General features: G+C 50.9%; 1 protein-coding gene across 1 annotated transcript; it reads right to left on the bottom strand.

Annotated features, from left to right (window-relative positions):
• Positions 1-4,457: 4,457 nt before the first annotated feature.
• On the bottom strand, positions 4,458-10,163 carry LOC136955541 (immunoglobulin superfamily DCC subclass member 4-like). Its single transcript, XM_067249257.1, has 13 exons — positions 10,128-10,163; positions 9,805-9,942; positions 9,363-9,536; positions 8,568-8,795; positions 8,292-8,393; positions 7,921-8,107; positions 7,690-7,817; positions 6,760-6,930; positions 6,446-6,580; positions 6,162-6,264; positions 5,438-5,675; positions 5,156-5,284; positions 4,458-4,988 (listed from the first exon to the last, which is right to left on the bottom strand). The coding sequence occupies exons 1-13, from the start codon at positions 10,138-10,140 to the stop codon at positions 4,458-4,460; spliced, it is 2,277 nt and encodes a 758-aa protein (XP_067105358.1). The 5' UTR covers positions 10,141-10,163.
• Between the last annotated feature and the right edge of the window lie 233 nt (positions 10,164-10,396).

Genomic DNA, 10,396 nt, shown 5'->3' with positions numbered 1-10,396 from the left:
GGACATGATGGACATCACACATTAAAGTTTGGTATTTTTTGTCGTTGAAAAGAATCAATGTGAAATCCCTGTCTGAATCAGTGACAGGGATATTAAGTGTGTCATCGATGAGTAATGGAATGAATGTAATTCAAATTAAGTTTATCTTCACTTCATTTATTAAGATATTTACATAAGAGTAGTTTGCACAGACATCTTAAGTTGTTGTGATTGACAAATTCACAAATAGTGACATGGTGGAGGAACGTCTACAAACCAGGATGACCTTTAACCCCGTCAAGCCTGTTCCAGCCTTGCACCTGAGCCAAGTTACACCATGGTTAGCGCTGAATTTCATATATATTTTTTAAAGATCAGGTAAATTGCACATTTTACTTTTCTTTCCATTTACTAATTTGAATACGTTGAATGTGGTCCCTAATTCTGTGACACTGTTGACACAATGTGGGAATGCATAATAGGGGAAGACTGTGCAAGAAGATGGCAACGTTGGGTGAGAAGGCCTGTGTGTTAAGATGGACAGGCATGCTGGTCTTTGATGACGGTGGTGGTGACACACAGGTCCAGGGAGAACCAATCAGATCAGAAAACCTTAACACCAGCACCCCCTCCTCACCTCTCTCAAAATCTTTGTTCCACTCCTTTTGAATTCTACAAAAGAAAGCTTTCAAGACAGTGCCACCCGTCGAAATAAGAGGTCAAAGTACCGATTGAAAACTGAAAACATTGGAGTTGTATTGTGCCTAGAAGGTTGTGGATGAGGTATCTCTTACTACACCACGACAGAGCTGTGGAACAGACGGCTGCAGAGTTCTGCTGGTGGCGCAGGAACCGAGGTCACTGCGCTGGGACATTCTGAAGAGAGAACACAGTCCTACTTGTACGGGGGTACAAAAAACGAACAAATGTGACGACACCGGCCAAGGCAGCTCACCACAAAGCACCGAAGCAGAGGAGGAGAAACCAGACAGGCAGAATCACACTGCTGTCGTCATCTTTTTTTCCTTTTCTTAGAAAAACTAAAAAGCAACATATGTGCATCACTGTTTGTTTCCTTTTGTTTCAACAGCAAAAATGACACGATTTGCTGCAACAATCCTCTACAGTTTTATACAAAGACAGGGCACCTAGTAGAGAGGAGTGGAAACCAGTATTTATTCTCGATGACAAACTACAGCAGGAGCTTAAACCTGTAGGGCATGCAACTCCAGGAATCTACCCCTTACTTGTTCTGCTTGGCACCCATTCTCCAGTGGATCTCTACCTTCCTACCCATCAGTCAACCTAGAGTTTATGCTTCCAGTCAAAAAAGAAACTCACCCCCAAGTGATTTTTCTGGCTGAGGTAAAATCAATACAATCAGTCAATCATGTGTTTTCCTACAAGCTTGTCTTTCATGAATATGATTCTTATAAACATAACTCTCCACATCTATCATACAAAAATGTGCAGCTTTAAGAAGATTATTGTAATCAAATGAAGTAACTACTAAATGAGGTATTCTAGTTCAACCGTGTACAAGCAGAGACAATGCAGTAATTAAATAATGTGCATATCTGAGATTTGAGCAACCAGATACAATATTTACACCTGGCCTCAAAACAAACCTTACAGCACATGTATGTTGTTACAAATTAGAAGTTTGTAAAAAAAAATCAAAAAACAAAAAAAACGATTGAACTGCTTCAATGAGAACACATTGCTTATGCTGGAAGGCAGGTTTGAAGTTAATACTGAAATATTCACCTTATTGGGACTCCTCCGACCACACAAACCCACACCTGTAAAAGGTGCCCTTGAGTTAGACTTTGAACCAGACTGAGATACTTGACATGTTGCTAGGCAGACACTGTGTGTAGAAATATGAAGAGAACACTGAACACCTGTCTACTGTTATTAGGATATAATAAATACCGTATGTATGTATGTATGTGGGAGAAAAACATACCTAGCTAAATGCACCTTTAGTCACAGTCAACAGCTTTACTCAGACTAACAGATAGTGGTTGTTATAAGGGGTGGACTAGCCATGGTTCCACATACTATGTCCTGAGAGATTCCCTCTCATAACAATGTAACCAGCTGAATGCTCCCCTAAGTTAGCATACCGCAGCTACTCCTCAAGCAAGGCCAAAATAACGAGCAAGTCTCGCTCACCAACAGGTTTTTCCTGAAGGTTCTGTCCTCGAGTGGAGGAAGCATCCCATGCCGACAAGTCGGAAGGGAGAGAAAGACAATTTGCAGCGTCTTTGTTGCAAAGGTCTGGACGACTCATATTATATAATTATATATATATAGATATATAGATATTTGTATTTTAAGTATGGAACTGGAATGCTTTCGTGAGCATAGTACAACATTGTCTTCTGTCCAGACAGGGTGAATCACCCTACACACAGGCACTGCATTAAGACTGTTTAAAATGGCCCAATTTGCACCTGTCGTCTTTGACTAGCTAGATGATTACTCAGTCGTATAGAGGGGTATGAAGACATATCTCCAGAAAACGTGTCCAGCCCAGTGTATGTGCTATACAAACAGCTGCAGCTGGTCAGGTTGGAAACGTGCCCACTTCTCCCTCCAATAAGCTGTTTAGTCAGACGAATGTCATTCAACGGAGATGATGTCCACTGTTCAAAATTGACATTTTAGGAGTTCAACTAAGATACTGAGGGAAATCTTAGGCTCTTCTAGAAAACTCCAAAATCTTTTGAGGGCAAATCCAGAGATGGTGTGGTTGTTGTGGAGGAAGGATATGTACATGGTTGACAGTGACAGAGCTGATGCTGGTGAAGGACAAACAGGTGTCCACGGGGGGCGTGTCCACGGGGGGGCATGTCCAATGGGGCCGTGTCCACGGGGGGTGTGTCCACGGGGGGCGTGTCCACGGGGGGTGTGTCCACATGGGGCGTGTCCACGGGGGGCGTGTCCACATGGGGCGGGTGTCCACGGGGGGGGTCCACAGGGGGGCGTGTCCACGGGGTGCGTGTCCAGTCATCCCAAGACGGAGGTGTTCTCTTAGGTTTCTCCTCCCTTCCTACGTCACCTGTGAGGCTGAGTTCTATGACATCATCATAAATGGCCATGGCAGCAACATACAGGATGATGGTTTACCCAAAATAGACATCGCAGGCTGTCGCCTGTTCTGTAGTACTATTTCAGAAACCCCCGACATGTAACCAAAGATAAATGCTTATTTGAGGTATTTGATGACTCTGCGTCGCTCCTCTGCAAGTCCTCTTCGATGACCAAAGAATAAAAACATACAGAATGAGAGGCCAGGCTGACTGCAGGTGATGTGGTGATGGGAATAGATTTGTGACGAGTCGTTCCGCACCGCATGTTTGTAATTTCCTGTAGCCCGTATACATAAAGCACAAACAGTGTTGGGCAGTTACATCTGTGAGAGTTGAAGGTCATCTGTCACAAAAGGAAATTTAAAGCTGCTTTCAGCACTACACTAAAATCACATTGAAACACCTTCCTGTAAAAGAAATGAGGTAGAGTTGTTGCCAGGGAGGGACCCAGAAGAGGGACCCTTCCAGATCGTGATGTCATCATGATGTCATCATGCCACATCTCTCCCAGTCCCCAGCTCCAGGTCATGTGACCTAGCTGAAAGTACATCCTTTGTGTTTTCTTCATATTTCTTTCTAGAATTACCATGGTTTGCGCATCCTTTTTTTTTCTTCATTCTGAAATGGTGTTTGTGTCCGTACTGAATATAATAATCTATATAAATATACCGAGGTTAAAAACGCACCTAAAATATTAGGCACCTGAGACCCCCAAGCTCCAGTCAGGGAATGTATTCTGTGTGTTTGTGTGTGTGTGTGTGTGTGTGTGTGTGTGTGTGTGTAGAATGAATGTGCGTGTGCGTGTGTGTGTGTGTGTAAGGACCCTGAGACAGCAGGAGGCTGGACAGAGAGACAGGCGGTCTGCACTCTCAGAGTGTGTAAATATAAGGCTTCTATGCTGGTGCCAGGGCAGCATCCACACCATGCAGCCAGGACGCGTTACAGGGAGCCGGACAAGGCCCAGGGGGTCCACGGTCGCTCTCCATCCATCCTCGTCTACCTCCTTCACCTGAAGGACCTTGCAGCTCTCTGATTGGCTGTTTCCTCCTCTCCTCCCCTCTTCCCACACCTCAGTAGAAGTCTGTACCCATGGCCCAGGAGCAAGGCCCGGAGAAACGTACTGCTGCTATGCAATCCAATGCATACCCATACATGCTAGCACTAAAAACTAAATTATATGTATATACAGTATATGTGTACTGTATACATACACATAGAAAACAATGGATTAAAAAGGTCAGGAGGAAAAAAAATCTGATATTGAGGTGCATAAAAACAAAAGCATGGTGTCAACGGTTGTATGACGGAAGGGGGGGGGGGGTGAGGGTGTTTGTGTGTGGGGAGGGGGGGGGGGGGGGGGGTTAGAGAACTGGGTTCCTCTCATGGGCACAAGTAGCTGTGCGCAGTTGGGGTCGAGTGGACCAGGCCGCTGCCGGTGAAGGGGGCAGGGGCAGCCCCGGGGGGGGGGGCTTTAGCGGCGGGGCAATGTCTGGAGTCCTTGTTCTCCAGGGTCTCCGGCCCCCGCTGCAGGGGCTTGGGGGAGTGGAAGCCGTTGGTTAGCCCCACCCCCTGGCGTAGCGCCCCGTCTGCAGTTAGCTGGGCTGCCACACCCTCCTGCTGCCCTTTGTGATTGGCCAGGGGCTCCAGGGCAGGCCTCTCTGGGGAGGGGCCCAGCAGTAATGTCTCTGGGGCATCCTCAGGGAGGTGTAGGGCGGCCTGGCCTGGCAGGCTGACCGGAGAGTACGTCCCCTCTGAGATGGATGGCCCCCGGGTCCGCTGAGAATCCTCCACCTCCTCTCCATCACCTCCCTCCTCCTCCTTCCCCTTCTCCGCCTCTGACAACTCGGAGTGAACTATGACCTCGGCCTCCACCTGGTTTGTGCACAAGCCCAGGCGGTCCTCCGGGTCCACCTGGTAAAAAACAACAATAACAAACATTGTCGATATTTTTGGGGTCACAGCTGGTCTTGGTGGTGCATGGGGGAGTCTTGGGTGTACCCGTGATATGAGTGGCTGTTACACAGAGGCAGGAAGGTTCCAGAACATGACCATACGCATGACAGACTAGATGGAGACACCTTGCCGTTCTCTGTGGGAACCAGTTCCATGGTTCCGTTCAGGAGGCCGGGGGAGTCCTGCGTGATGGTGTCTCGGTAGCGGGTGATCCGGTTGGCCCAGTTGCGGCTGACCGAGCCGTTCCACGCAGCCTGGGAAGGAAGCAGAGAAACAGTCAAGTCCCAAACCATGGATTCTGGGAGCCTCACTAACGTTGTATCCTACACAGGGGTCAATTGTAACCGCAGTCAAGCGCTGCGCTGGCTGTGGGCTGAGGTCCCAGTGTCCTGCGGTCTGTGTCTCACCTTAAGCTCAGCCAAGTCCTCTCCGGGCCCTGCCCCTGCCCCGGCCTCAGTGTGAGCCATGAGGCTCTGCTCCTCCGGGGCCCCTGGGGGGGGCTGGCAGGGCTCCTGGTCGCTCGGGGCCATCAGGTTCTCCAGCTCATGGCAGTCGCTGCTCTCTGGAACACTGGAGGGCAGAGGTCGCCCCCCACGCCGGTACTGGGGGGTCAGGGCAGAGGAGTCCAGCCCCCCTGACACCTCCCTGGTCACACAGGAGAGAGGAGGGCCAGGAGGGCTTAGAAGTTGCATTGCAGTAAAGTATAATAAAGCATAAGACCATGTCGAAAAAGGATGAGGGATATTTTGTGGTAGCCATAAAAATGATTTCAAAAGTAAAGTTCATTATGTCAGAATGTCAATCCCGTTCACATCAAAAAAGATGAAATAAACCCCCAATACAAAAGTATGTGGCCTGTATCAAGCCGTGCAAAGCTCCTTCCACAGTTAAATGTGGAGATCCAAGATATAACCGCCTGTGGATTCTCACACGATAGTTCTCCCAAAAACTACACAAAAAGATCCTCAAATGCTACGAAAATTCAGTCACTTGGCTGATCTGCCTTCCAAACACAATCAGCCTGGTATCTCCTACTCTGTCCTGCAACCAGCCAGCTTTATTCACATCAATGACAGAGTGACACATTTGCCTGCTGAATGGTACACACACACACACACTCTTAACCTGTACCTGGTCTTGCCGTTGCGGAAGCTGAAACACATGTAGAGGAGAATGCAGAGGAGCCCCATACACACTCCCACGATGATGCCTGTCACGGCGTGGAGGTCCAGCTCTGCGGACCACAACACACACACACACACAACACACACATATAACACACACACATAACACACATTCACACACACAACACACACATAACACACACACACACACACACACGTGACTGGAATGACCCCTGGATCCTACCCCGGGAGCAGATGCGCGCCCGGCGACGCATCGGTGAACACACTCACCGTATCTCTGGGGAGGAGTGTGAACGTCTTTGACAGGGGAGTAAGGCCCCGCCCCCACCTTGGTGGCTGCGGCCATCTTGAAGAAGTAGCGCGTACCACTGGACAGACCCTGTACCTCCACACTGGTGCTGGTCCCTGACAGAGAGAGATAGAGAGAGAAACAGAGAGAGAGAGATAGATAAAAAGCAAAAGTTCAAGACAGAAGGATGAAGACGTGAATGTACTCATTCCATCCATCCAGTACCCTTGACATCAGCCACAGCCAGACAGCCAGACAGACAGCCAGACAGCCAGACAGCCAGACAGACACCCACCCTCCTGGGAGAGGTTGGTCCACAGGTGCTCCGGCTGGCTCTGGTTGCCACTGTACAGAATCCTGTAGCTGGTGATGATACCGTTAGACTCCACTGGGGGGCGCCAGCTCACCAGCACAGAGGAGGAGTCCAGGGCACTGAGCTGGAGTTCTGCAGGGGGCGTGTAGGGTCCTGGAGGATGGGAAGAGAGGAGGGGGGAGGGCAGCCATTAAACCCCAGAAATGAGGCATCACAGCTGGGACACACACACAGGCCTTAAAGGGGACCAGGTGTGCCATCCTTCTAAAGCAGGGGTGGGCAATTTCGGTCCTCAGGGGCCACTGTCCTGCATGTTGGGTTGCACCTGCACCTGATTCAAATGAATGGTCATTACCCGGCTTCCACAGAGCTTGATAACAAAGCTATCATTTGAAACAGGTGTGTTGGAGCAGGGAAACATCTAAAACATGCAGGACAGTGGCCCCTGAGGACCGGAATTGCCCACCCCTGGTCTAGAGTATCCCATTTAAACCACCTAGTCCTGGGCAGGAGAAGGGGCCAAGGTGGGTGAGGTGGGTACGGCTGGGGTCGTAGGTGACAGGGTCGAACGGTGAGTGTCGGAGTAGATGGTATAGTGGTTTAAAGGCTTGGCTGTAGCCCTGACAATGAATGAACCTAACACCCTGCCCCGCTTGGCGGGCCTGATTGGTGAGCATGAAGACCTCTTGGACAACACATGGGGCTCTCCTCCATCTGGCCGTTTAATAATAGCCTGTTATCTGGGCTTTAAACCAGTCTGTTTGCCCATCCGTGCCCTGACCGCCCTTGCTCAATCAAACCGCACAGACACACATAGATTTCACTGTGCACATGTAAATACCCCTGCCCTCCTCTCCCTTCCTCACACACACACACACACACATGTAAAACAGCTGGGAGCTGCTGACTTACTGTCCGGCAGCGTGGACTCCTCCACGGTGACGCTGAACGGGCCCACCCCTTCCACCCCGTTGGACTGCACCGCCAGCTCGTAACGTGTGAAGGGCTTGAGCGCCCCCAGCAGGATGTCCTGGGCAGAGCTTTGACACGGCCACACAGAAAAGTTAGAACGGAAAGTCACAAAGGGCGCGTTCGATTTGTATCTCGGTGACAGGACTGGGTGCGTTCGGGGCGGAGTCTGACCTGGTGTAGTAGGACACCAGCGAGGCGTTCCGGAGGCCCGCGGGGCTGCAGCGCACCGTGTAGTTGATGATGCGCACGTTGTTGAAGCGCGTCTTCTCCCAGCGGAGCCAGATGGACGTGGAGCTGTTGGCGGTGGCCTTGACGTTGCTGGGGGGCAGGGGAGGCAGGAGGTTCTCTCTGGGGGGCCCTAAACAACACACACACACACAGTAGAGAGTCAGCAGAGAGGGCACAGTGTGGCCCTACAACCACACACACACACACAGTAGTCAGTCAGCCAAAGGAGCACATATACAAGCGTGACCCTACAAACTCACACACCTACACACGTATACAAACACACACCCACGGGAGGTTAACTGATTTCTCACCCCTAGCGTGAGCTTTTTCAGTCCGGCCCTTCCAGACAGCAGGGTAGCCATCAGTCTGCTTGTTGTAGGCCCACACCTTCACCTCATACTGCCGGTCAGGCACTGGAGAACACACACACACACATTCAGACATACTGTGACATAGTGTGCACTGTTTATATCTCAAATCTTCCAAAATAACTAACAAATGTGTGTGACTTGTGTGAAGTATGTGTGTGATGTGTGTGATGTGTGTGTTGTGTGTGTGCGGTGTGTGTGTGTCAGGGAAAGCCTCACCCAGGCCGGTGACATCATGATGCTTCATTCTCTTGCGGAGCTTAATGGTGTGAGACTCCATCCTCCTCTCCCTCTCAGGACTCTCCTCATTGGCCAGCTCCTCAGCGTCCACCTCCCTACAGAAGAGCTTGTAGCCGGAGATTTGCGTGTGATTGGGCGGGGGCTGCCATGTGACCTGGATGGTGTTCATTTTGGCCTTGACTTTTAGCTCAGTCGGAGCAAATATAACTGGAAAAAGAAAAAAAGAAAAAAGTCAGAAAAGGTTTGCAGCTTGAGAGCACGATTAGTGCTATTAAGAGGCCACTTACCCTAATCCCCTCCAATTAATAATACATTGCTAATTGAAACAAGGAATGCTAATTAGAACAGTATACAAAGGAAATTGGGTAAGCTCAATGTTCCTGTCTTAGACCTCAGTGGATGCGCTCTCCCTCAGCTTCACAGCTATTGGTTCAGGAGAGTCACATGGGGGGAAGTGGAATGAAATATAGAAGGGGGAACACTGAATCAGTGTGGTGCTGAAGATCCTTTCAGGTCTCCCTTTGGTCACAACCCTCTCCCTCTCCGTCTGACGTGTTTATGGGAAGGGCCGAAAGTGAGTAGGCGAGGATTGTGTGCTGTGTGTGTGTGTGTGTGTGAGAATGATAGAGAGGGTGTGAAAAAGACACAAAGAGAGCGAAAGACAGAGAAAGAAAGAGAGGGGAAAGAGAAACTGCTCCTCTGTTCAGAGTTTTTTGGGGACCAGTCCCTCGACGGGAGAGGACGCTCCCGTGGAGCCCCCCTGGTGACTCCTACCCAGGCTGTGGTTGGAGTGTGCCGGGGTGTGGTGCTGCGTCCACTCGGAGGGCACGCCGAAGCCCGCCCCAGTGCCGGCTGCCATCCTCAGACGGTAGGCCTGGTTGGGCAGCAGCTCCCTCAGGGTGAACTGGGTCTCGTTCCCCAGGACCTCCACAGAGAACACGCGATCCGCTGAGGAAGAGCCAGACGCCCGCCGCACAGTATAAACACACCGGCACACAAAACACAAACACACTAAACATGGCACCTTTTGTCACTCAAGGCCGTGTTTGCCGCATGGCAGTCCCAACTACGGCATACAGAATTGGATGAATGCTTGTGAGGATTCAATGAGAGGCATCCAGACAAAGCCAGCAGGGAATACTGTTGACACACACCAACGCTCTTTCTGTCACTCACAAACACACACACACACACGGAGCCTGCAGTGTGAGCTCACCCTGTTCCAGCGTGCAGTAGTCAATGCGGTAGCGGGTGACGTCACCGCGGCGGTGCTGGGAGGACAGGGGCAGCCACATCACTCGGATGTCTGAGGCGGAAGTGCTGAGGAGAGACAGCTGTGGGGGGGCGCTGGGCACTGGGGGGGAGGGGGGGGGGGGCAGGGGGACAGGTGAGGACCACTCTGAAAGAAAAGCCCCCCTACTCTCTAACGCGAGGGCGCTTACGGCGTCAAACACGACCCCCCTTCCCCCCCCCCCGGTGGACGAGGCTCGACGAAAACCTTCGTCACGCTCCTTTTGTGTCCGGGCCCTTCTGACTCACCGTCCTCCAGCATCTCCGTGGTGACGGGCAGCGAGGGCTGGCTGGCGCCCTGCAGGGAGTAGGCCACCACGTAGAAGGTGTAGGCTGTGTGGGGCTGCAGCTCCTTCACCTGCAGCTCCGTGGTGTCGTTGTTCAAGGCAAACTGGTCCTCCACGTTATCTGTGCCTGGGGAGAGAGAACAGATGAAGAGGCTGGGGTTCAGCGCCTGGGTTTACAGCTTTTCCTGTCCTCACAGAACACACGAGTATAGAATACCCAGAAGTCCTATT

The sequence above is a fragment of the Osmerus mordax genome, chromosome 13 (assembly GCF_038355195.1).
Source record: "Osmerus mordax isolate fOsmMor3 chromosome 13, fOsmMor3.pri, whole genome shotgun sequence".
Lineage (NCBI taxonomy): Eukaryota > Metazoa > Chordata > Actinopteri > Osmeriformes > Osmeridae > Osmerus > Osmerus mordax.
The sequence above is the reverse complement of the archived record's forward strand: the minus strand, read 5'-3'. Positions and strand labels throughout refer to the sequence as shown.